The sequence below is a fragment of the Macaca thibetana genome, chromosome 2 (assembly GCF_024542745.1).
Source record: "Macaca thibetana thibetana isolate TM-01 chromosome 2, ASM2454274v1, whole genome shotgun sequence".
Lineage (NCBI taxonomy): Eukaryota > Metazoa > Chordata > Mammalia > Primates > Cercopithecidae > Macaca > Macaca thibetana.
The window spans coordinates 87,917,383-87,944,976 of NC_065579.1; the positions used below are offsets into that span (position 1 = coordinate 87,917,383).

Consider the following 27,594-nt stretch of genomic DNA (forward strand, 5'->3'; position numbering starts at 1 on the left):
AAGAGCCACTGCACCCGGCAGGCTGCAGTTTCCTTCAATCAAAACAATTCAATTGTTGAGACCCTGAGGAAAACATATGTATTCTTAAAACAGAAATTGTATACTTTATTGATTATAGGAGACCACCAGTGAGAAAAAATCAACATTGTTTTTCAGCAACTAAAGTTGCCATGTAGGTGTATTTGATAAGTCATGATACCAAAGCATCTTTTTAAACTTTCATCCTAGTATTAAATCTAGGCAGATGGCATGTGGCCTGCAGCTGTCAGGTCATTGATCTAAAGGAAAAGGGGAAAAAAGATTCCTCCTTGAGTCGGTCTAAGTTTAAATTGCTCAAGGATTCAGGGATTAAAATTTATGTCTATTTTACTTTCTACTTGCTTGCAGCTTATAGTTCTCAACAATCTTTAGGTTTTAAAATACTTATCAAGTTTTTAAAAATTTCTTCATTTATTTGTATATATGCTTTTTGCATTTTATATTGTATCCGTAGCACATTTGAGACAATTTTTTCAAGTTTTTTTCTACATTCCTATTTACTTAAAACAGTATTTCCACAAAATAATCCATGAAATACTAGCCCTGCAAGACATTCTGAAAAAAAGAGAGAATTTCCAAAATCAACTAAGTTTGGAAAATTGTGTATATCATAGTCAAAAGTTACATTAATATATTAGCTAGGCCAAGTGCAGTGGCTCATGCCTGTAATTTCAGCATTTTGGGAGGCTGAGGCAGGAGGATTGCTAGGAGCCCAGAAGTTTAAGGCCAGCCTGGGCAACATAATGAGACTCCATATCTAAATATATATATATATTATGTATATAGTAAATATATATATAATTATATATAGTAAATATATATTTGCATATTTATGTTTTAATATATTTATATAAAATATGTTTTATATATTAATATATGTAAAATATATTTTTCAAATATATAAATATATATTATATAATATGTAAATATAAATATACATAATATATAAATATATATTTATAATATAAGCTAAATACTCTGAGAAATCCTGCAACAATGAAAGCTGGTTAGTCTTGTTTAGTTCAGCGTTTCTCAGACTTATTTGAATATTTTATCAGTCCATTTTCATAGTGCTGTGAAGAAATACCTGAGACTGGGTAACTTATAAAGAAAAAAGAGGTTTAATGGACTCAGTTCCGCATGGCTGGGGAGGCCTCACAATCATGGTAGAAGGCAAAGGAAGGACAAAGGCACGTCTTACATGGTGGCAGGCAAGAGAGCATGTGCAGGGGAACTGCCTTTTTTTAAGCCATCAGATCTCATGAGACTTATTCACTATCAGGAGACCAGTAAGGGGAAAAACCCGCCTCCATGATTCAATTACCTCCCATCAGGTCCCTCCCATGACACATGGGGATTATGGGAGCTACAATTTAAGATGAGATTTGGATGGGGACACAGCCAAACCATATCAAACATGATATAACAAAAATATTATTTTAGAAACAGAATTTAACACCCTCTGGAATTAGTGTTTTACAGAAAATGCTTTAGCAAATGCTTATCTAAAGTCACTTTTTAGGCCAGGTGTGGTGGCTCACGCCTGTAATCCCAGCACTTTGGAGGCCTAGGTGGGTGGATCATCTGAGGTCAGGAGTTCGAGACCAGCCTGACCAACATGGTGAAACCCCATGGCAACTAAAAATACAAAAAATTAGCCAGGCATAGTGGTGGGTGCCTGTAATCCCAGCTACTCAGGAGGCTGAGACAGGATAATCACTTGAAACCAATCGGGAGGTGGAGGTTGCAGTGAACCGAGATTGCGCCATTGCACCCCAGCCTGGGCGACAAGTGAAACTCCGTCTCAAAAAATAAAATAAAATAGTCACTTTTTTTTTTCTCACTTAAACTTTGTTTTAATGGGTCTCAAAATTCTGTGACAGATCTTTGGTCAAGTGTTTCCATTAAAAAGTACTGATTTTTAAAACTAATAATTTAAAACTGCCACACGCAAAAAAATAAAACCAAAGTGGTCCACAAAACATTCTTCTTTCCTTCTGAATATTTTACGATGCATTGTTATCATTAACCAGTCTTTTACTATTAAACTTAAATGGTCAATTGAAACAAATAGTTCTGAGACTGTTTTTCCACCACTGATTACGAAGACCAGGGTGGCAGGTATTAGGGATAACATTCATTTAGCCTTCTGAGCTTTCTGGGCAGGCTTGGTGACCTTGCCAGCTTCTGCAGCCTTTTTGTCCACTGCTTTGATGACACCCACAGCAACTGTCTGTCTCATATCATGGACAGCAAAGCGACCCACAGGTGAATAGTCTGAGAAGCTCTCAACACACATGGGCTTGCCAGGAACCATATTAATGATGGCAGCATCACCAGACTTCAAGAATTTAGGGCCATCTTCCAGTTTTTTACCAGAACGGCGACCAATTTTTTTCCTTCAGCACAGCAAACTTGCATGCAATGTGAGCCATTTGGCAATCCAGTACAGGGGCATAGCCAGCGCTGATTTGGCCTGAATGGTTCCGTATAATCACCTGAGCAGTGAAGCCAGCTGCTTCCATTGGTGGGTCGTTTTTGCTGTCATCAGCAACATTGTCATGACAAACATCCTTGACAAATACATTCTTGACACTGAAGCCCATATTGTCACCAGGAAGAGCTTCACTCAAAGCTTCATGGTGCATTTTGACAGACTTTACTTCAGTTGTAACGTTGACTGGAGCAAAGGTGACCACCATACCAGGTTTGAGAACACCAGTTGCCACTTGGCCAACAGGAACAGTACCAATACCACCAATTTTGTAGACATCTTGGAGGGGCAGGCACAAGGGCTTGTTAGTTGGACCAGTTTGTGGTAGGACACAGTCCAGAGCCTCAAGCAGTGTGGCTCCATTGGCATTGCTATCATTACTGGTGACTTTCCATCCCTTAAACCTAAAGGTGTGTTAGCACTTGGCTCCGGCATGTTGTCACCATTCCAAGCAGAAATTGGCACAACTGCTACTGTGATGGGGTTGTAGCCAATTTTCTTAATGTAGTGCTGGCTTCCTTAATGATTTCTTTGTATCTCTTCTGACTGTAGGGTAGCTCAGTGTAACCATTTTGTTAACACCAACAATAAGTTGTTTCACACCCAGTGTGTAAGCCAGAAGGGCATGTTCTCAGGTCTGCCCAAACTTCAGATTCACCAACACCAGCAGCAACAATCAGGACAGCACAGTCAGCCTGAGATGTCCCTGTAATCATGTTTTTGATGAAGTCTCTATGTCCTGGGGCATCAACGATAGTCACATAGTACTTGCTAGTCTCAGATTTCCACAAAAGAGATATCAATGGTGATACCATGTTCACGCTGAGCTTTCAGTTTATCCAAGACCCAGGCATACTTGAAGGAGCCCTTTCCCATCTCAGCAGCCCCCTTCTTAAATTTTTCAATGGTTCTTTTGTCGATGACACGCGTTTGTAGATCAGATGGCCAGTAGTGGTGGACTTGCCTGAATCTACGTGTCCAATGACACTAATGTTGATATGAGTCTTTTCTTTTCCCATTTGGCTTAGTAGTTTTCACGACACTTGTGTTCTGGCGGCAAACCTGTTGCGAAAAAGAATAATGTCACTTTTTAAAAAAAGAAAAAACAGCTACAACAAACTTCCCAAAGGGTCAGGGATTCTCCAGGATAAAGAGTGATGCTGAGGACAGCAGATGGGTGAATCCTATCAGTATCCAGCTGAGCGAGGCTAAGAGAGAAGGGCCTTATGCTTACAGGAACTGGGGTTGCTGCAGTCAACCCAGACATTTTAAGTCCCGAATAGTCCATTTAGGCTGAAGCAACCTGGGCAATCTTAGGTTCAACAGGATAACTGTTACTGCCATTTTTACTGTTATTTCTGCTTCAATTTACTGCTATTAATTGCTTAAGATGGGCAAGGCACTATACATACATTATCTCAAACCACATAAGACTCTTGCAAGATAGATTTTACCCTCCCAATTTTAGAGATAAGGAAACTGAGGCTGAGAGAGAGTGACATGATTCTTGTAGAAAGGATTTGGTCTTAGACATTTCTTACTGCATTGTGCTACCTCAATCTGTAAACCTTCATTGAGGCAACTGCTCTCTCTTTGCTCTGTAAGCCACTTATTACTTTCCCTAAAGCCTTCCCTTCCAGAAACAATTCTAGAATAAAACAGGTTAAACCACTGATGACCTTGGCCCAATTAATCTTATCATGTCTGGCTTCCATCATGAACCGATTAATTACATACATTAATCTGATAAGACCTATGCTTACCTAGGCATGAAATGGTATTTTGAAATTACTTTCCAAGGCTATTTAAGAATCACTATTATAAAGACACATGCACACATATGTTCACTGCAGCACTATTCACAATAGCAAAGACATGAAACTGACCTGGAATAGCAAATGGAAAAGACATAGAATAGCAAAGATCATGGAACATGATCAATGATAGACTGGATAAAGAAAATGTGGTACACACACACCATGGAATACTATGCAGCCATAAAAAGGAATGAGTTCATGTCCTTTGCAGGACCATGGATGGAACTGGGGGCCATTACCCTTAGCAAACTAACACAGGAACAGAAAACCAAGTACTGCATGTTCTCACTTACAAGTACCAACTAAATGATGAGAACACATGGACACATAGAGGGGAACAACACACACTGAGGCCTATCAGACGGTGGAAGGTGGGAGGAGGGAGAGGATCAGGAAAAATAACTAATGGGTACTAGGCTTAATAACTGGGTGATGAAATAATCTGTACAACAAACCCCCACGACACAAGTTTACCTATATAACAAACCTGCACATGTACCCCTGAACTTAAAAGTTAAAAAAAGAGGCCAGGCACGGTGGCTTACGTCTGTAATCCCAGCACTTTGGGAGGCTGAGGCGGGTGGATCACGAGGTCAGGAGATTGAGACCATCCTGGCTAACATGGTGAAACCCCATCTCTACTAGAATTACCAACCAATACACAAACAAAAACACCACCAAACACTAAAAAAAAAAACACCCAAACCCAAAAATACCCCCCAAAAATAAAAATACAAAAAATACAAAAAATTAGGTAGGTGTGGTGGCGGGCGCCTGTAGTCCTAGCTACTCGGGAGGCTGAGGCAGGAGAATGGCGTGAACCCAGGAGGTGGAGCTTGCAGTGAGCAGAGATCCACTGCACTTCATCCTGGGCTACAGAGTGAGACTCCGTCTCAAAAAAAAAAAAAAAAAAAAAAAAAAAAGTTAAAAAAAGAATCACACAAGAAAATCTTAACATTGGAAGCCAAAGTCAAACATCTACAGAGGCCAAGGAGGTAACATAAATGAGGAAAGCTGCTCAGGAATGAGACAGGAGGGGAGATGGAGACTGTGGTGATCTAGAGCAAATATGAACCATCCAAAGGGTTTTGCCACTTCTGAGCTTTGGCAGATTGTTGTCAAGCAGAAACGTGAGCCTCGTGTTACTAGATCTTATTTTTCAAACGAAGCCAGAAACAGTTTTTATATGAAATCTCTCAATGTTTAAGTGTTACACAACTAACTTTAAAAAAAGAAAGAAAGAAAAAAAAAAAAAAAAAACACTAGCAGGGCCAAAAACAACATAAACTTTCAGGCTAATAGCTCATGATCTTTTCTTTAAAATCATAAGTCAGCAGGCGGGTGCGGTGGCTCACGCCTGTAATCCCAGCACTTTGGGAGGCCGAGGTGGGCGGGTCATCTAAGGTTGGGAGTTCGAGACCAGCCTGACCAACACAGAGAAACCCTGTTTCTACTAAACACACACACACACACACACACACACACACACACACAAAAATTAGCTGGGCATCAGCCATCCCATTACTGCGTATATACCCAAAGGATTTTAAATCATGCTGCTATAAAGACACATGCACACTTATGTTTATTGCAGCACTATTCACAATAGCAAAGACTTGGAACCAACCCAAATGTCCATCAATGATAGACTGGATTAAGAAAATGTGGCACATATACACCATGGAATACTACGCAGCCATAAAAAAGGATGAGTTTGTGTCCTTTGTAGGGGCATGGATGAAGCTGGAAACCATCATTCTGAGCAAACTATCGCAAGGACAGAAAACCAAACACCGCATGTTCTCACTTATAGGTGGGAATTGAACAATGAGAACACTTGGACACAGAGTGGGGAACATCACTCACTGGGGCCTCTCGTGGGGTGGGGGGATCTGGGAGGGATAGCATTAGAAGATATACTTAATGTAAATAACGAGTTAATGGGTGCAGCACACCATCATGGCACATGTATACATATGTAACAAACCTGCATGTTATGCACATGTACCCTGGAACTTAAAGTATAATTTTTAAAAATGAAAAAAAAATTAGCTGGGCATTGTGGTGCATGCCTGTAATCCCAGCTACTCGGGAGGCTGAGGCAGGATAATTGCTTGAACCTGGGAGGCAGAGGTTGCGGTGGGCCGAGATCGCACCATTGTACTGCAGCCTGGGCAATAAGAGAGAAACTCCGTTTTAAAAGAAAAAAAATCATAAGTCAGCTTTTATTTAAAAAAAAGTATTACCTCTGCCACCACCCCCTATCCACTAATCACTCCCTTCTTTGGGTAGACCTGGGTCCAGATTGCTTTTGAAACACTAAAAAGTCATGGCAAATCAGCTTGGAGAAGAGCAAGCAAAAACGTGTTGTCACTGGAGCAGTGCTAATGGCTTCCTCATACTTTAAAGTCTTAACTATACTGAAGTCATGTTTAAAGCCTCAATGTATGAAGTTGCTTATATTAATGGGGACCCCCCCAACATTTTTCTTTTTTGAAAGATGGCAGCAGGGGGTCGGGCGTGGTGGCTCACATTTGTAATTACAGCACTTTGGGAGGCCAAGGTGGGCAGATCACCTGAGGTCAGGAGTTTGAGGCCAGCCTGGCCAACATGGTAAAACCTCATCTCTACTGAAAATACAAAAAATTAGCTAGGCATGGTGGCAGGTGCCTGTAATCACAGCTACTTGGGAGGCTGAGGCAGGAATCAATTGAACCCAGGAGGTGGAGGTTGCAGTGAGCCAAGACTGCACCATTGCACTCCAGCGTGGGAGACAAAACGAGACTCCATCTTAAAAAAAAAAAGGAAGGAAGGAAGGGAGGGAGGGAGGGAAGGAAGAGAGAGAGGAAGGAAAGAAAGAAGAAAGGAAGGAAGGGGAAGGAAGGAAGGAAAAGAAAGAGAAAGAGAAAGAAAGAAAGAAAGAAAAAGAAAGAAAGAAAAGAAAGAAAGAAAGAAAGAAAGAAAGAAAGAAAGAAAGAAAGAAAGAAAGAAAGAAAGAAAGAAAGAAAGAAAGAAAGAAAGAAAGAAAGAGAGAAAGAAAAGAAAGAGAGAGAAAGGTGGCAGCAGGGTCTAACAAGTGCATGTGGCACCTTGAGGCAGTGGTAGTCGTACGTGCCTTCTCAGTGATGCACTGTGCACCAGAGTGACTTTAAAGTATGAGGAAGCCATTAGCACTGCTCCAGTGACCACATATTTTTCTTCCTCTTCTCCAAACTGATTTGCCATATTACTTTTGGAGGCTAGATTCAGGCCCAGTTAAAGCACCGGGTGAGTTATTCCTCTGTGACATTCTCTTGTCACCAAGGGGTCTTGTTAGAGAGGTGGCTAATGCCAGCTCATATATGTATTATTCAAAGGTAGGGCTCAAGGTGTGGTCTGAGTTTTTTTAAGGTTAACATCATCATCAAGTACCCAGAGAAGTGCCGAAGAGAGGAAGATGGAAAGAGGCTGGTTCCATGGGAAAGGATTCCTCCTCGGCTTCATCCTCCACCTGCTGCTGCAAGGTACCATAACATAAGAGTAAGAGCTGAGCAGACATGTAACTCTTGGGAAGCAGAGAAAACAGGCTAATATTTGTTATTCCTAGATAGTCAATGATTGGATGTTCATTATGGTAAAAATGATGCTCATGTCATTGACAACTTTGTACCTCTTCCTAGGATCCTAACATTTAGTTGACTCTTTTCTTTTTTTTCTTTCTTTCTTTTTTTTCTTTTCTTTTTTTTTTTTTGAGATGGAGTCTTGGTCTATTACCCAGGCTAGAGTGCAGTGGCACCATCTCGGCTCACTGCAACCTCCACTTCCCAGGTTCAAACGATCTCGTGCCTCAGCCTCCTGAGTCGCTGGGATTACAGGCACCCGCCACCACGCCCGGCTAATTTTTGTATTTTTAGTAGAGATGGGGTTTCACCATGTTGGCCAGGCTGGTCTTGAACTCCTGTCCTCAGGTGATCCACCCGCCTCGGCCTCCCAAAGTGTTGGGATTACAGGCGTGAGCCACTGAGCCCAGCCTGAGAATTATTTAAGATAATCTCAGTGATGAAGACTACTAAATGTTAGAACAATCACAGCACATAGTAAAGACACAGTAAATACTCATTAAATTGAAAAAACTGAAATTGATTTGTTTTCTTAAGATCTCATATGTCTCACACTACCTACCTGATTACCTCCCTTATCATTAATTTATTAGCATCTATGACATATTAATACAGTGAGGCGGAGAACTGTGAGTGCAAAATTTGTCACTGACATCACTCGCATGGCTCCACATTGGAGGTAAGCAAAAGAAGGACCCTGGGGGAAGGTGGAGAGGTTGCAGTGAGATTGTTAAGGACGTGGCAGGACACTGTAAAGTGGTGGTTAGGGTTGAGTTTGCGTACACATCTGGACAGGTTTTGCATGGGGATAAAACAGTGGCACTGAGGATGGATCCCTGACTCAGCTCACCTCATCAACTTCCACCATTTGCCTACCAGCCCAGCCCACCCTTCCTGACCAGGAAGGAGGAGCTCACTTGCTTCTCCCAGTGCCCCCTGTTTTCTCTCCATGCAGAAACACTCTCCAGGCCCCCCAGCCCTGGCCCTCCTCTCTCAGAGTCTCTGCTCACTACAGGAAAGGGCAACACTTTAATTATCAATTGCTCAGGCTTTGGCCAGCATGGGGTGGACCCTGCTGCCTTTCAAGCAGTGTTTGACAGAAAGGCTGTCGGTCCAGTCACCAACTACAGCATCCCCATTCATGTCAACATCACCTTCACCCTGTCTGCCATCTGGAAGTGGTAAGTCCTCACCCAACACTGCAGTCATCTAGTGGTGAGCAGTGGACCCTCTGATTGGATTTTTTGTTTGTTTGTTTTTATTTTTTTGAGATGGAGTCTCGCTCTTGTCACCCAGGCTGGAGTGCAGTGGTGCAATCTCAGCTCACTGCAACCTCTGCCTCCCAGTTTCAAGCGATTCTCCTGCCTCAGCCTCCGGAATGTGCCGCCACACCCAGCTAATTTTTGTATTTTTAGTAGAGACAGGGTTTCACCATGTTGGCCAGGCTGGTCTCAAATTCGTGACCTCAGTTGATCCTCCTGCCTTGGTCTCCCAAAGTTCTGGGATTACAGGCATGAGCCACCATGCCCGGCCCTCTGATTGGATTTTGTAAAATTGGTTACAACAAAAAAATCAAACAACCAAATTCAAAAATGGGCAAGGGACTTGAAAAGACATTTCTCCAAAGAAGATATACAAATAGCCAATAAGCACAAGAAAAGATGTTTGTTCAATGTTACTAATAGTTAAGAAAATGCGGATCAAAACTACAATAAGATACCATCTAACACCCATTAGGAGGGCTACTATTAAAAACAAACAGAAGCCGGGCAAGGTGGCACATGCCTGTAATCTCAGCACTTTGGGAGGCTGAGGTGGGTGGATCACCTGAGGTCAGGAGTTCAAGACCAACCCGACCAACATGGTGAAACCCTGTCTCTACTAAAAATACAAAAATTAGCTGGGTGTGGTGGCAGGTACCTGTAATCCCAGCTACTAGGGAGGCTGAGACAGGAGAATTGCTTGAATCCGGGAGGTGGAGGTTGCAGAGAGCCAAAATTGTGCCACTGCACTCCAGCCTGGGAGACAGAGCAAGACTCTGTCTCAAAAAAACAAAACAAAACAAAAAAACAGAAAATAACAAGTGTTGGTGATGATGTGGAGAAATTGGAACCCTTGTGCACTGCATGTGAGGATGTAAAATGGTGTAGCCACTGTGGAAAAACAGTATGGCTATTTCTCAAAATATTAAAAATAGTACTACCATGCAACCAAATAATTATGCCTCTGGATAAATACCCAAAAAAAAGTGAAAACAGGATATTTGTACACTTACATTCATAGCAGAATTACTCACAATAGTTAAAACTCGGAAGCAGTCTAAGTGTCTATTGATAGATGAATGGACAGATTAAATGTGGCACGTACTTACAATGGAATATTATGCAGCCTTCAAGTGGAACAAAATTCTAACACTTGCCACAATGTGGGCAAGCCTTGAGGATACTATGCTAAGTGAAATAAGTCAGTCACAAAAGGACAAATGGTGTATATGTCTAATTTTATAGAGACAGAAAGTAGAATAGCGGTTGCCAGGGATTGGAAAGAGGGTGAAAAAGGGAATTACTGTTTAATGGGTGTAGAGTTTCCATTTTGCAAGAAGAAAAGATCTCTGGTGATGGAGGGTGGTGGCTGGACAACAATGTGAATGTGTTTAATACCACTGAACTGTACACTTAAAATGGTTAAGAGAGTACATTTTACGTTATATATTTTTATCACAATAAAATATTGAAAAAATTATTTTTAGCCTGGGCAGCATGGCGAAACCCCATCTCTACTAAAAATACAAAAAGTTACCTGGGCATGGTGGTACATGCCTCTAATCCCAGCTGCTCGGGAGGCTGAGGCAGGAGGCAGGAGGCAGGAGAATCGCTTGAACCCGGGAGGCAGAGTTTGCAGTGAGCCAAGATGGCACCACTGCACTCCAGCCTGGGAGACAGAGCAAGATTCTGCCTCAAAAAAAAAAAAAGAAAAAATGACACTTAAAAGTGTTTTTAAAAGTAGAGCTGTATTCTGGGGAGTGGAAAGGCATGATAAGAAATGCTGCAATGACATTACTGCAGGTAAAATCTGTTCTTTTTGGAATACTTGTCAAGAAACATTTTCCCAATAGACCTTCTTACTAGGTTTTTTTGGTTATATTTTCCATGTACTTTGAATTGTTTTGACCTGTATATTTCCATGGCTTAGATCAAAAATCATTATTGCTACATGGAACAGACTTGAAAGTGAGCAAGGAGCGGGTGGTGGCACGGGACCTGCCTTCCTGGAGTTAATCATCTAGATGAAAGCTGCTTTTCCAGGATTCACATCTTCAACTGGTGACATCATTCCTGTGGCTAAATATGGTATGACAGACTCAGTTTCCCCTTTCCTGTACTCTGGTACTTCTGGAAAAAAGGGTACCTCCCTTTTTTCCACTGCTAGGTCCAGTTTTGCAGAGTATATTGGATAAAGCTGAAAATATCCATAAATTAGACAAGGTCAAATGATCAGACCAATAATGAAAATATAAAACTTTCTGATTATTCTGCTGGTATAGGAGGGCAGAGAAGGGGCACAGGGGGAAGGTGGCATACACTAAGGCCACGGGAGCCAATACTTATGTGGCTCCATCTCAGGGAATCCTGAACCAAGCTCAAGCTCTGTCTTGAGAATACTGAGGTAAACAAACAAGGCTTTGTTAGTGTGATGGCTGTCAGTAGATAGGTGGTGGGAGAGTAAAGAAATGGGTGAAAAAAGGGAATGGGAAGGTGCAGAAGACAGAGCAAAACTAAAACTAGCTCCCTCCCTGTGTTTTTCTCATGCCATGGTTTCCTACAGATCTAGCACAATCAATTTTTTTTTTTTTTTGAAAGAGAGTCTCACTCTGTTGCCCAGGCTTGAGTGCAGTGGTGCAATCTCAGGCCACTGCAACCTCCACCTCCTGGGTTCAAGCGATTTCCCTGCCTCCTGTCTCAGCCTCCTGAGTATCTGGGATTACAGGGGCCTGCCACCACACCCAGCTAATTTTTGTATTTTTAGTGGAGACGGGGTTTCACCATGTTGGCCAGGCTGGTCTCGAACTTCTGACCTCAGGTGATCCACCCACCTCAACCTTCCAAAGTGCTGGGATTACAGGCATGAGCCACCGTGCCTGGCCTGGGCACAATCAATTTGTGCAGTGGAACCCAGATGAATGCAGAGGCATCAAGAAGTCCGGCATGGCAACTGAGAACCTATGGCTTTCAGATGTCTTCATCGAGCAGTCGTGAGTCTCAGGGCCAAAAATGCAAAATGGAAACCACATCTACAGGGAAGGACATGATGTTACCAATAAGGCCACACAAAGACTCAACTTAGAAAAGAGCCGGGTCTGAATTGAAGAACTTACAAACCCCCAGAATATGATTATAGGTAGAAGAAAGAAGTCATCTGAGTGGGACTGGAGCTCAAGAATGGGATGACCTGAGAGAGAAAGAAGGTCAAGTCTGATGGGGAAACCCACAGCACCTACCTCTCTGTCCTTCTCCCACACAGCATCAGTGTGGATCAGACACCTGCAGGTCTCATGGCTAGTATGTCAATAGTGAAGGTCACATCAAATACAATAAGCCAATGGGGGTGGTCAGCATCTGTAAACTGGACACCTTCTATTTCCCCTTCCATGAACAGAGCTGCACGCTGTCCTTCAACTCTTTCACCTACACAGGTTAGTGGGGCTCACTAAAGTAGACTGTTGAGAGGCAGAGAGAGGGCTTTGATTGAGAAGAGGACAGAAAGCTGGGAACAGTGAGGGAATCTTGCTGAAAAGGGCCTGGATGCTAAGGAGTGAGGGATCCAACAGTCTGGGCAAGGGACTTGGGAGCATTTGGGGAGGCTGAGTCATCGGGGCCTGCTTTGCAGTGGAGAACATGGGCCCGGGCATGGAGAAGGACGTCCAGGAGCTTTCAGATACATCACAGAACCTCATTCAGAGCAAGGAGGGAGTGCGTACTGCTGGGTATCTACCAAAGAGCAATAAAAGTGACCATGGCCACTAACCAGTATGAACAAGCCATCTTCTATGTGAGCTCAGGGGCTGAGACCAGGTTTCACCATGTTAGCCAGGCTGGTCTTGAACTCCTGGCCTCAGGTGATCCGCCTGCCTCCGCCTCCCAAAGTGCTGGGATTACGGGCGTGAACCACAGAGCCTGGCCTTTGTCACTCTTGTTTTTTTGAGATAGAGTTTTGTTCTTGTCACCCAGGCTGGAGTGCAATGGCGTGATCTCGGCTCACTGCAACCTCCACTTCCCGGGTTCAAGTGATTCTCCTACTTCAGCCTCCTGAGTAGCTGGGATTACAGGGACCCGCCACCATGCCCAGCTAATTTATGTATTTTTAGTAGAGATGGGGTTTCGCCACATTCGCCAGCAGGTCTCGAAGTCCTGAACTCAGGTATCTGCCTGCCTCGGCCTCCCAAAATGCTGGGATTACAGGCATGAGCCACTGTGCCCAGCCTTTTGTCACTTTTTTCACTGATAAACCTTCAGTACTGAAACAATACCTGGTACTCAGTAAATAGTTACTAAACAAAGCATCCCTTGAGGAAGAAACAAAGCCTCTATGCCAGTGATTCACAGTGAGGGTGAGCTCCCCCTTCCCCAGTGGCTGTCAGAACTTTTTGGAAGGCAGGAATTTTTGTTATTTTTAAAAAGATATGGTAGAAAGAGTTAGCAAACACTGTCTTAGGGATATTATGATTCCAAATCCTGATAACCCCAAAATATCTGCTACTCTCTGCTTTCCCTCCCACTGGTCTCAAATGTCCTCCTGCAAAGTCACTAGAGATTAAACCTTGATGAGAACAGCAATTAGAAATGAAAAGATAAAATGCACGTGACACCTAAGTCGGTGGTTCCACAGTCTGGCTAAGAGCACATCGGTAGGAATAAAAATTTAAGTGGAGAAAGTTGACACCTTGAGCCAAAAGGAATGAGATACATTTCAGTAGTAAGCAGCGTGGAAGACTCTAACCTTGTGAGATGCCTTTGGATGGAGAGACCGGATGGTGAAAGGGACGGGAGGCAATATTTCCTTACTAGACAGTTTGGCCTGGGACAAATTCCAGTTCTTGCTATTATCTGTCTTGATAGCCTCCCATCCTACTCCTCACTTGCCCCTCCCTCTCCTCCCTACCAGGTGGTCATCAGGTGCAGGCACAGGCCCAGCCCCTACGTGGTAAACTTTCTGGTGCCCAGTGCCATTCTGGTTGCCATCGACATCCTCAGTTTCTACCTGCCACTGGAAAGTAGGAACTATGACCCATTCAAGACGACTGTTCTGCTGGGCTACAGCGTCTTCTTGCTCATGATGAATGACTTGCTCCCAGCCACTGGCACTTCATCACACACTTCATCAGTACGTCCTCTCTTCCATCAAGAGAGCAAAAGCGAGGTGTGGGTTGGATGGGGAGAGGGACCGGCAGAACCAGGTGAAGTGAAAAGGGATCCCAGAAAAAGATCCTCTGGGAAAGAAACAAGAAATCCTAGGTGGTGCCTCTGGCCCTCTTGCAGACCCCCTTGCCTGCAGGTGTCTACTTCGCCCTGTGCCTCTCCCTGATAGTGGGCAGCCTGCCGGACACCATCTTCATCACCCACCTGCTGCACGTGGCCACCACCCATCTCCCACCCCTGCCTCGGTGGCTCTGCTCCCTGCTGCTCCACTGCACCAGCCCAGGGAGATGCTGTCCCACTGCGCCCCAGAAGGGAAATAAGGGCCTGGGTCTCACCCCCACCCACCTGCCTGGTGAGGGAAGTCACACTTCCCCTTCCCCCACCTCCACTTCTCTGCTCCTGCCTCCTTCCCTGTCTCCCTCCCTGCATAGGTGACATTTGCAGCCCGTGGCTGAGTCTCTGTCTTTCTGTAAGTGTGAAGGAGCCAGAAGTATCAGCAGGGCAGATGCCAGGCCCTGAGGAGGCAGAGTTGACAGGGGGCTCAGAATGGACAAGGGCCCAGTGGGAACGTGAGGCCCAGAAGCAGCACTCGGTGGAGCTGTGGGTGCAGTTCAGTCACGTGATGGACACCCTGCTCTTCCGCCTCTACCTGCTCTTCATGGCCTCCTCCATCCTCACTGTCATATGCCTCTGGAACACCTAGGCAGGTGCTCAGCTGCCAACTTCAGTCTGGAGTTATTTTTGCCTCCAGAAACCAGCCAGGCTCTCACGCCTGTCCAAATTTCAGCCTCACAGGCCTGGCAACCACCTCATTTTTAACCCAGTCCTCTGTGTAGTTTCAGACCAGACCTGAATAGTCTCCTATGCCCTCCAAAAGTCGGGTCCTTGCTACTGCATGCCATCAGCCCCACTCAGCCCTCCCATACCTCCCTTGCTCCTCAGGATTCAGGTTCCTAGGGTACGTCCTTGATTAAATCACCCCAATACGCCCATTTGCAGAAAGTATTGGCTTTTCCCTGAATTCTGTTACGGTAAAAAAAGAAAAATCTTGAGATTGAGAGTCTTCTTGCAGAAACTTCTCCTCATTAGCCAAAGTAAGAAGGATTTTCTCTTATGTGTGTGTTTTTTTAAGTCTATCAGACAACATGTAAAGTGTAGGGAAGAGAAAGAAGGGGCCAAAATCTATTAGAAGGAATTACAGTAAAACAGAGATTAACTTCCTAAATCCAGTTACTCTGGACTTAAGCTTCAGAAATTAATGTGCCAAAACTAGGCCTCTCCTGCTTAAGGAGCACAGCCTTTTGTCACAGCCTGACATATGACTCATTCATCATTAAGTACTTAGAGTGTTAACATAATCCTGCATTACCGTTAAAGTGTCTGTGTTGCAATTTGAGTTGATCTACCCTTAATCATGCTAAGAAAAGAACATAAGGTCAAGGGAAGCACATTTGAAAATGACATCTACTTTACTTGGGAGGAACACAAATGCCCTTGTATGAACTGGAAAGTGCCTTTTCCTAACACTTGCCTTATTATTTTGAAGGTCTCTTCCTAGGGACCACTAGCTGCCTTGCACAAGTAGAGGCTCCACTGTGCCCTTGGACGTGCGAGCTAAGGCATTTGTTGGTTCAGAAAGCACCTATTTGAGAGCAACTTAACTACAACTCGAACATCATATTTTCTTTTTCGCAACGATTTATTTCCATTTCTTTCATTTATTCTGCTACTTTCTGTCTGTAGCTTATATTTCCCAAATCATGACCATCTAGGAGTAAAAATAGACTCACAAAATGGTTCACTAAATAATGTTTCTCTGGCTTCTCCTCTCCACTGCTCTTTCCCAAACTCCTTCGGCTCCCTCTGATCACTGTAGATGCCCAAAGGGTGGCAAGGCTGATAACGTCCACTAGAGGTGCTGCTAGTAGTGCCTGCCAAAAGTTCTACCCCACGTTGGCTGCAAGAGGATCTGCTCTCTCAGAGCCGAAGCCATGGTGGGGACTGGATCCTGGAGCTACAGAGGTTCCCAACTGGATGCTGCAACCCCAGGACCAGCTGTCACTTGCTCTTTTCTTTCAGTTCCACTGGGACTCCGGAGGGGCCCATGGGCATCTGGGGTGTTAAGTCAGAAATACCCTGCAATACTCTGAATCCTTCCTGTCACTCAGGCCCATGGTCTTCAAACCAAATTGTGTCCCTTCATTCTCTTTGTAGGATGCATTTTTGTTTGTTTGTTTGTTTCGAAGGTCTTTTGCTCCTCAGTTTCCAGAACGCTGTCACACATTCTTTTCACCATCACCATCCTCCAGGCATATCCACAACCTGGAGAATACAACCCTCACATTCACCTAAGTAAATTGCTGTGTCTGTCATTATTTTGGCAGTTCCTGTACTCACAGCTTTCTAAAAGGTGGGCCTTCAGAAAAGACACAGTAATAGTAATAATAATAACCACCAGTTATTGAGTTACTAATATGTGGCAGGCACTCTAAGTGCGCTGTATGAATACTTATAGTAACCCTATGAAGTAGGAACCATAGATTCAAAAACCTTTGGAGCCAAATGTGTTTTGGAGTTCGGAATTTTTCAGATTTTAAAAAGGTCATAAGTGTGTATTTATTTACTATGTATTACTGACACCCCAACTAGGGTACGGAGCAGCACCCTGTAACCAAGCACATTAATATTTCTGCAATGAAATATATGAATATTCACACTAGGTGGAAAAAATAAAACTACGAATAGCTTTGCGTCAATTCTGGTCTGGTTTTGCCACCAAATATTTGGCTTTTTTTTTTTTTTTTTTTTTTTTTTTTGAGACAGAGTTTCGCTCTTGTTTCCCAGGTTGGAGTGCAATGGCGGGATCTCGGCGCGATCTCCACCTCCCAGGTTCAAGCGATTCTCCTGCTTCAGCCTCTCGAGTAGCTGGGATTACAGGCATCTGCCACCACGCCTGGCTAATTTTTTGTATTTTTAGTAGAGACAGAGTTTCACCATGTTGGCCAGGCTGGTCGCGAGCTCCTGACCTCAGGTGATCCACCTGCCTCGGCCTCCCAAAGCACTGGGATTACAGGCATGAGGCACTGCGCCCGGCCGCCACCAAATATTTGTAAAAAATCATTTGGTTTTCCAAGCCATTTAGATTTTAGAACTGTGGTTTCGTATTATTGTCTCCATTTTTTACCCGTAGAAAATGAAGACAGAGAGGCCAGTTAGTGGTCTCACAAGGCTCCACAGCTAGTTAAGTGACAGAGCTGCAGTTTGACCCGAGGCTGGCTGACTCCTGGAGGCTGGACTCCTAACCTGTCTGCTACACTGCTTTCCAAATTGAGGAGGAAACCCAGAGAGGTGCTCAGAGTCCCATGTGGAGACATCAGTATCACTTCAAGTCTCTATCGGTTGACACTTGAGGAGAATTAAAACAGGAAGAGCAAGGCCCTGATCAGGATCCCAAAGACAAACTTTCTTTTACATTTCCTTTTACTCCCTCCCCTACTTCCCCGAGTCTCACCCCTATCCCTTACCCACTACCTCCCCACCTCTGTCATAAGACCCAGCACCTAAGTTCACTATTTATACTTTCTCCATTCCTTTCTGGAGAGTGTATTTCCCAAATCGACTCTGAGCAATCCATCTTTTCTCTGTGCTCCCTCTGGATTTAGTTTTTTTGCTGCTAATGTACATTCTACTGCCAGACCCTTGCGGACCTTCCACTCCTATAACCCCATCCTGAGTTGGTCATTCTCACTTAGAAACTCATCCTAAACTTTTTCAGAGTAGCTTGTTTACCCAGCTTTTGAGGGGCTCTGAAATTATTTAAGATCAATTTGCATTATTTTGTCTTCCCCCCAACTTCAGGTACATATTTCTTTCTTTTTCTTTCTTTTTTCCTTTTTTTTTTTTTTTTTTTTTTTTTTTTTTTTGAGACGGAGTTTTACTCTGTCACCCAGGCTGGAGTGCAGTGGTGCAATCTTGGCTCAATGCAACCTTCACCTCCCAGGTTAAAGCAATTCTCCTGCCTCAGCCTCCTGAGCTAGGACTACAGGCATGCACCACCATGCCTGGCTAATTTTTTTGTACTTTTAGTAGAGATGGGGTTTTACCATGTTGGCCAGGCTGGTCTCGAACTCCTGACCTCAGGTGATCTGCCCACCTTGGCCTCCCAAAGTGCTGGGATTACAGGCGGGAGCCACCGTGCCCAGCCGGGTACATATTTCTCTGCTTCGTTTCTTCACATTTTCCCCAAAATGTAGCTTTAAGTTTTATTTTAACAGAAAGTCTACAGTTTATCTTTTTTGACACATGGATTAAGATTCTATATATCTCCTTTTAGTAAGGCATGATATAATTATAGTGATTTTATTTTCTCCACAACCAAAATCTGAACATGTGATCCTAACATCAATGGTAATCGTACAGAACCTTTGAATCTGGAGCTCTCCCACAAAATTAACAGGTGTGCCTGCTGCTTCGCTGTTCCACCTATAATAGAATCATATGATAAGTACACTTTGTGCTAATGACTTTCCTCTTGTTATCTGGCAAACCTCTGAAAGGCTTTGCAAGGTAATTTATGACCTCTTTAGAAACCTTGCTTATAGGCACTGGTCCTGCCTGTGCCACCTTGCATTTGATGGCCTGTTTCTGCCTGGCGGCTCCTCACTTTGTCCATTTATCTGCTGTGCTATCCTGTGTTTCTCACATGTTCACTTTCTCATTAGCTAAACCATTATAAGTAGTATTTCAGCCAGGCACGGTGGCTCACACCTGTAATCCCAGCACTTTGGGAGTCCAAGGCAGGCGGATCCATTGAGCTCAGGAGTTCGAGACCAGCCTGGGCAACAGTCTAAACCTCATCTCTATAAAAAATACAAAAAAATTGTCAGGGTACTGTGGCATGCACCTGTGGTCCCAGCTACTTAGGAGGCCAAGGCAGGAGGATCTCTTGAGCCTGGGAAGTCAAGGCTGCAGTGAGCCGAGATCACGCCACTGCACTGCAGCCTGGGTGACAGAGTGAGACCCTGTCTCAAAAAAAAAAAAAAATCATTTTTCCATGTTTAATCTTTCTTTTGGTTCCGGATTAACCGCACGCTAGAATATTTGTCTCATTATCATGTTTGCTTCCCCTGCCCTTTCCTTCAGGTCTACTCTAAGGTGTGCAGCCACAGGCATTATTTCAAACCTGTCCTTTTTCTCCTCTTCTATTTCTGATTTTCCCTTTGATAACCTCTCTTATTTGACAGTTCGTTGGCACTAGTTCTTTTATACAGCAGGAAAAAACAAAGGTACAGAAGAGAGAAATCTGGCATCTGGCAGTCCTGGGTTTTTGATCTGATGCCATTACTTGCTAGTTGGATCATCTTGGCCAACTGGCTTAACCTTATAAATTTAATTTTTTTTCATTTGTAAAGTAGAGCTAAAATACAGATTAAATTATGTTTCAAATATTGCTATTGACAAATTATTAATAAGTTGATAGAAGCTGCAAAACTGAATGTGAAACAGTAGAGAGCATCCGTTTTTCACGCAGGCTGAAATCTGAAGTGCAAAACAGTCTTCTAGGTGGGAGGCAAGAGACATAAAGAATTACAGACTTCGCGCTCAACCCCCTCCTTTTTCAGACGGGAAAAATGAAGTGGAGAGAAGTGAAGTGACAAATATGAGGTTGTCATAATTCAACAGTGCCTGGGACAAGAGCCTGGGCCTGTGAAAGTGGCAGCCACAGGTGAAGGCTTGTCCATCAGCCTTTTTCCCCAGGTGCGGCTCAGGAGGCCCAGGATGCTCCCACTCTCCTGCTCCCAGGCACTATAGCAGCCTGACCTCAGCTTGTGACCCAGCTGGCTGTTTGGGTGCTTTAGATGCCTCCTGCTCTCCCAGCTGCCTAGCCCTGGCCAATGGCCTCTGCATGTGATTGCCATCCATCCGGGATGCAGAATGGCGGCCTCACAGCCTCCTTCCACCATCAAATTCTGCCCTTGCCAGCTAACATCTATATTCCAAATCTGATCTCCCAGAGTCCCAGATGAACGGAGCCACCAGGGGCCATGCAGTGTGATCCTCTTGGGATAAGCTGAGGAGACAGATATTGGTGCCTGTGATTTGCAAAACTACAGCTGCTGTCCCTACTATTTACCTTGGGATCCAAGCACTGTTCAGGCCCAGGGATTTCACTGATGAAAATCTAGGGACATAATGAACCAGTCAACAAGATTCCCTAGCTATGGAATAATAAAAAGAGCAAAGAAAGAGCAATAGAATCAGATTAATCTGGCTTCGAATCTGGATTCTACCAATTTCCACCCGAGTGGACACTGAGCAAGTTTTTTGTTTTTGTTTTTTTGTTTTGTTTTGTTTTTAGATAGAGACTCACTCTGTCACCCAGGCTGGAGTGCAGTGACGCGATTTCAGCTCACTGCAACCTCCACTTCCTGGGTTCAAGTGATTCTCCTGCCTCAGCCTCCCGAGTAGCTGGAATTACAGGCACCCACCGCCACTCCTGGTTAATTTTTGTATTTTTAGTAGAGATGGGGTTTCACCATGTTGGCCAAGCTGGTCTCGAACTCCTGACCTCAGGTGATCCACCTGCCTCGGCCTCCCAAAGTGCTAGGATTACAGGCATGAGCCACCGTGCCTGGCCTGAGCAAGATTTTGGACCTCTCTGCAACTCAGTTTCCTTTTCTTTTCTTTCTTTCTTTCTTTGCTTCCTTTCTTCTTTCCTTCCTTCTTTTTCTTTCTTTTTTGACAGGGTCTCACCCAATCACCCAGGCTGGAGGGCAGTGGTGTAATCTCAGCTCACTGCAACCTCCATCTCAGCCTCCCAAGTAGCTGGGACTAAAGGCATGCGCCACCACACCTGGCTAATTTTTGTATTCTTTGTAGAGATGGAGTTTCACCATGTCACCCAGGCTGGCCTCAAACCTCTGAGCTCAAGCAATCTGCCTGCCTCAGCCTACAAAAGTGCTGGGATTACAGGTGTGAGGCACCCCACCCAGCCTCTTTGTTTTGTAAGACAGGGTCTTGCTGGAGTACAGTAGTGCAATCATGGCTCACTGCAGCCTTGAACTCCTAGGCTCAAGTGATCCTCCCGCTTCAGCCTCCTAAGTAACTGGGACTACAGGCATATGTAGAAATGGGGTCTCACTATATTGCCCAGGTTAGTGTCAAACTCCTGGCCTCAAGCGATCTTCCCACTTTGGCCTCCCAAAGTGCTGGATTACAGGTGTGAATCACTACACCCCAGCCTCAGTTTTCCAATCTGTAAAATGAGAATTCTGTAATAATACTGAGGTCTGAAAGCAGTCATGAGGATAAGAATACTGTAAGTAAAGTGCTTAACACTGTATAGGGCACATGGCACAAACTCAATTAGTGGTGGCTCTGGTAGACTATTCTGAGCCTGGCATTTTCTGGAAAGTTAGAGAAGCATTCAGAAATAAAAGGCTGGGGCTGGGCATGGTGGCTCGCGCCTGTAATCCCAGCACTTTGGGAGGCTGAGGCAGGTGGATCACCTGAGGTCAGGAGTTCAAGACCATCCTGGCCAACATGGCAAAACCCCATCTCTACTAAAAAAAAAATACCAAACTTAGCTGGGTGTGGTGGTGCACACCTGTATTCTCACCTACCTGGGAGGCTGAGGCAGGAGAATCACTTGAACCTAGGAGATGGAGGTTGCAGTAAGCCGACACCATGCCACTGTACTCCAGCCTGGGTGACAGAGCAAGACTCTGTCTCAAAAAAATAATAAAATTAAAAGAGAGAAAGAAAGAAAAGGCTAGGCCCTGGCTCCAGCCCTCTGAATCCCATCTGCTGCAGACCACAGTGCTTCTACCAACCCCAATCACCCCTAGACTGCACTCAGGACAAAGGCCCACACCCTAGCCACACCACAGAAACAGCAGCTAACTTCTCTGATATGGCCTCAGGACTCCCATGCAGCTCCCAACCACCTCTTACATCTTCCCAGGGTGCCTGTGTCCCCTCCCGTCATGCATAGTGAACTGGCAGTCCAGGCATTTAACAAACATTTATTGACTGTCTGCTAGTACATGCCATATACTGGGGATACAAAAAAAAAGAAGATGTGATTCCTGCTCTCCAAGACATTACAGAGCAGTAGGGGAGATGTATGTGCAAAGAGATGCTTCCAATGTAGGGATCATGATAGAGTTCAGGTATGTGTGGGCATGCATGTGCTTGCAAGAGGAAGGCTTCACAGAAGACCAGATACTTGAGCTGAGCTGAATCTTTAAGAATTGATTGGCCGGGTGCAGTGGCTCACGCCTGTATTCCCAGCACTTTGGGAGGCAGAGGCGGGCGGATCACCTGAGGTCAAGAGTTCAAGCTCAGCCTGGCCAACATGGTGAAACCCCGTCTCTACTAAAATACAAAAAATTGGCCGGGTATGGTGGCCCACGCCTGTAGTCCCAGCTACTCAGGAGGCTGAGGCAGGAGAATCGCTTGAACGCAGAGGCAGAGATTGCACCACTGCACTCCAGCCTGGGCAACAGAGTGAGACTCCATCTCGAAAGAAAAAAAAAAAAGAATTGATTAGGCCGGGTGTGATGGTTTATGCCTGTGAGCCACCAGCACTTTGGGAGACCGAGGCGGGTGGATCACGAGGTCAAGAGATTGAGACCATCCTGGACAACATGGTGAAACCCCATCTCTACTAAAAATACAAAAAAAATTAGCCAGGCGTGGTGACACGCACCTGTAGTCCCAGCTACTCAGGAGGCTGAGGCAGAAGAATTGCTTGAACCTGGGAGGCAGAGGTTGCAATGGGCTAAGATCACTCCACTGCACTCCAACCTGGGTGACAGAGCAAGACTCTGTCTCAATTTAAAAAAAAAAAAAAGAATTGATTAATAGCACAGGAAAACAATGGTAGAAAGTGTATTTTAGATTGAGAAAAATATAGAGGTGTAAAATCATATATTATGTGGCTGGGGGTGCTGTTTCTAATATGGCCCACCCATATTAGAATCACTCATGAATGAAATGCAAATTCCTGAGGACAACTGCCTGCACTTCTGATCTGGAGCCAAGACTGTGATTTAGGGACAGAAGGATGAGGGTAGAGCACATGAGGTAATTCTGATACACATTAAAGATAAGAACAACTCTTTTAGAACATAAAATTCTAGGCAAAAAACGATGGGGAGCTAGGTGGGAGTTACGTCAGGGAGTATATTTTATATCATGCTCAGGAGCTAGATTTCATCGTGGAGGCCTATGGTTCTCCAAGTGTGGTCCCAAGGCCAGCTAGCTGCAGAGCAGCAACACCTGGAAGTCCATTGGAAACACAGATTCTCAGGCCCAACAATTTTAACTACTATCAACAATGGGAGCCATTGAAAGATTTCAAGTATAAGAAAGACAGGGTCAGCCAGGTGCGGTGGCTCATGCCTGTAATCCTAGCACTCGTGAGGCTGAGGCGGGTGGATTGCCTGAGCTCAGGAGTTCGAGACCAGCCTGGGCAACACGGTGAAACCCCATCTCTACTAAAATACAAAAAAATTAGCCAGGCATGGTGGCGTGTGCCTGTAGTCCCAGCTACTTGGGAGGCTGAAGCAGGAGAATTGTTTGAACCCAGGAGGTGGAGGTTGCAGTGAGCCGAGATTATACCACTGCACCACTCTAGCCTGGGTGACAGAGCAAGACTCCGTCTCCAAAACAAAGAAAAAAAAAAAAAAGACATGGTCAGATTTGCATTTCAAACAAATGAACTCAGAATAATCTAGAAGGATAGATAATGTAGCAAATACCAAACTAGGAGTGAGATCACTAAGCAGGTGACCAGGTGTGAAGCTGGAGGGTTTTGATGGTAATGCACGGTTGCCAGAGAGATTCTTTGCCTTAACTTTCTACCCTCCTGGGAAGGCTGGCTATGCTGCACGAGGCCATTCTCCAACGAGGGCACCTAGAGGATGGGCAGCCCTAGGCAGAAGGAAATGCTTTTCCAGGCAACTCAGGGATAGCTATTGCAGAGCTGCAACCAAGGTTTAGGGAATTCCAAGGAAACACAAAGGTTTCTGGAAACACCGACACCTGACTTGATGGTATTCTCCAACAGATCTAGGGCTGCCCCCGCAAACACGAAGGCCTTGGAAACCCAGCCCTGCAGTGTCCTTAGCACTGACTCAAACCACCTCTGGCTCTCCTGAGCCTCTGAAGGCCCAAGTGCTCCTGTGTCCAGCCTCTAGCCTTTCTGGAACGTCCGATTCTGACTATTCAGCCACCCGGGGTACCCTCAGCCAGAACAAGCTGTGCATCCCAGGCCAGGACAATACTCACACAGTGCCTCCACAGGGTGTACGAAACCGATGAAAGGTGACACTTGCCCTCATTTCAGAGTAGAGCAAGCTTTCATGCCTACTCACGCAGACCTTGCCGGCTGGCCTGGCGCCGGACCCCAGCACTGCACTCCTAAATCCAGTGTCTGTGCCCCAACCCTTCTGAAGAAGTTTCACCTTGGTGTCCTAAGGTCTTAGGGAATCTATTGCCCAAACTCCCTATTTCCGATCCCCAGAGTACAGCCCAGCAGACACCAGGTGCCAATACTAAAGTACCTGGACAGGAGTCTCAAGTGTCTGCGGTCAGCCCATACTGGGAGTTTCATGAGAGGGGCTAGGAATTGTCTTGTCAGTCAGAAGAGGGGGTGGGAGGAGAGGAGAGGATGTGATGACCACCCTATTGTCATTTGGGATTTTAAAAAGCATTGAACTTCTAGAATCCCAGCTTGCCAAGTGTACTCAAATGCAGGCAATTTTACCCCTAAGAAGGCCTTTGGCAATCTCTGGAGCCATTATTAATGGTTGCAACTAGGGTGGGGGGATCCTACTGGCATCTGACGGGCCAGAGTTGCTGCTAAACATCCTCCAAAGAATTACCCGGCCCCAAATGTCAACAGTGTTGAGGTCAAGAAACCCTGCTCTAGGTAACCGCAGGCTCATAGGAATCCTAACTGAACCCAGAATTACCCAAGGAGGCAGTTAAAGCCTAAATTCAGAGGCTCTATTTCCAGATGTTGTCCTGGCCGAGTGCCCAAGAATTCTAGAGATAAGTAAACCCAAGACATAAGCTCCAAAGATGCCCAGAGAAAGAAGACAGTGTGGAGGAAGTCCCTGACCCTTCCACAGTGACCTCTGAGTCAGAGAAGAGCTTCTGAGCCACCATGAAAGCCTATAGCTTGGTTTAGGAAGGACATGTGCTGGGAATTAAAATGGGAGCCATAAAGACTACCCAGGATATTCCAGAGAATGTAGGAATGTAGGGAACACGTATTCCTGATGGCCTCAGAAAAATGACATCTGGGCCAGGTGCGGAGGCTCATGCCTGTAATCCCAACACTTTGGGAGGCCTAGGCGGGCAGATCACCTGAGGTCTGGAGTTTGAGACCAGCCTGGCCAACATGGTTTCACCGTCTCTACTAAAACTACAAAAATTAGCTGAGCATGGTGGCACACGCCTGTAATCCCAGCTAACTGGGAGGCTGAGGCAGAAGAATCTCTTGAACCCTGGAGGCAGAGGTTGCAGTGAGCCAAGATCACGCCATTGCTCTCCAGCCTGGGTGACAAGAGCAAAACTCCATATCGGAAAAAAAAAAAAAAAAAAAAAAAAAAAAAAGATATCTCCGCTACTGAAGCTCTATGGCTGACCTCCCCTTTCTGAGAGCCCATTGGAGAAGGGACGGAGGAGGCAGGCACTCCCAGGACACACTGTCCAAGTCACGTTGTGACATTGTACTTTGGTCCTAAATGGCTTGATAGGTCAAATCTAAAGGACAGACTTCATGCTCCATTTCTGCCAGGTTGTTCAGTCATCCTCAGTCCCCACTTCCCTCCTTTTAAGCTGAGAATCACCCTGACGATAGGCCATTTTTTCCAGGGTTCCTATACCCTAGATCGACGCCTTGTATAGTCCAAAACCAGGGTCCTAGGATCTCATTTGCTGCTCTCTCTTCTTCAATCCACTTCCGGGGCCATTCACATACCTGGCTTTCCAGATCGGTCCTTGATTGCACCTGTGTTTGACTTGCTTTAAAAGTACATTATGTATAGAACCACCTGGCTGCCTGGCTTGGGAGGGCATCTGTAGCCTGGCCAGTTGCCCCAGCCCTCATGACAACAACTTCCTCCTTGTGTCAGCCAGTACCTTGTGTTGCAGGTGCCAACGTGTCTCCCAGGTGAACCCTTTCAAGTCATGAAAGAACGCTCTAAACCATGAGCAGGTTTCCTTCCTTCTTTCTTTTCTTTCTTTCTCTCTTTCTCCTTCCTTTCTTCCTGCCTTCCTGCCTTCCTTCTCTGTCTCTTCCCTTTCTTTCTTTCTTTCTCTTTCTTTCTTTCTTTCTTTCTTTCTTTCTTTCTTTCTTTCTTTCTTTCTTTCTTTCTTTCTTTCTTTCTTTCTTTCCTTCCTTCCTTCCTTCCTTCCTTCCTTCCTTCCTTCCTTCCTTCCTTCCTTCCTTCCTTCCTTTTTTTGAGATGGAGTCACGCTCTGTCACCCAGGCTCAAGTGCAGTGGTGTGATCTTGGCTCACTTCACCTCCCGGGTTCAAGTGATTCTCCTGCCTCAGCCTCCTGAGTAGCACACATCTTTCTCCCTCCCTCCCTCCATCCCTCCCTTCCGCTTGCTGCTCTCTCTCTCTCTCTCTCTCTCTCCTTTCTTATAGAGTCTTGCTCTGTTGCTCAGGCTGGAACATAGTGGCACCATTATGGCTCGCTGCAGCCTTGACCTTCTGGGGTCAAGCAATTCTCTCACCTCAGCCTCCCAAGTAGTGAGAACTATAAGCACACACCAGCACACCTGGCTCATTTTAAAAATTACTTTTTGTCTGGGTGCGGTGGCTCACACCTGTAATCCCAGTAATTTGGGAGGCCGAGGCAGGTGGACCACAAGGTCAAGAGCTCGAGACCATCCTGGCCAACACGGTGAAACCCCGTCTCTACTAAAAATACAAAAATTAGCTGGGCATGGTAGTGCATGGCTGTAGTCCCAGCTACTCGAGAGACTGAGACAAATAATTGCTTAAACCCAGGAGGCAGAGGTTGCAGTGAGCCGAGATTGCGCCACTGCACTCCAGCCTGGGTGACAGAGCAAGACTCCGTCTCAAAAAAAAAAATAAATAAATAAAATTACTTTTTGTAGAGTTGGGGTCTCACTATGTTGCCTATGCTGGTCTCAAACTCCTGGGCTCAAGCGGTCTTCCTGCCTCGGCCTCCCAAAGTGGGATTA

General features: G+C 45.1%; 3 protein-coding genes and 1 pseudogene across 3 annotated transcripts in view; 2 read left to right on the plus strand and 2 right to left on the minus strand.

Annotated features, from left to right (window-relative positions):
* The window catches only part of PARL (presenilin associated rhomboid like), a 231,691-nt gene that overhangs the window by 187,785 nt on the left and 16,312 nt on the right, over positions 1–27,594 (minus strand). The window lies entirely within an intron of this gene.
* ABCF3 (ATP binding cassette subfamily F member 3) overlaps positions 1–27,594 on the plus strand; it is a 291,373-nt gene that overhangs the window by 119,397 nt on the left and 144,382 nt on the right. The window lies entirely within an intron of this gene.
* Positions 2,177–3,552, minus strand: LOC126948411 (putative elongation factor 1-alpha-like 3; annotated as a pseudogene).
* Positions 7,787–15,068, plus strand: LOC126948417 (5-hydroxytryptamine receptor 3D-like). The gene is given in 9 exon segments (XM_050780197.1): positions 7,787–7,847; positions 11,250–11,299; positions 12,116–12,201; positions 12,477–12,646; positions 12,850–12,998; positions 14,112–14,339; positions 14,342–14,366; positions 14,502–14,717; positions 14,839–15,068. Coding segments are annotated over 9 exon segments (1,215 nt in total).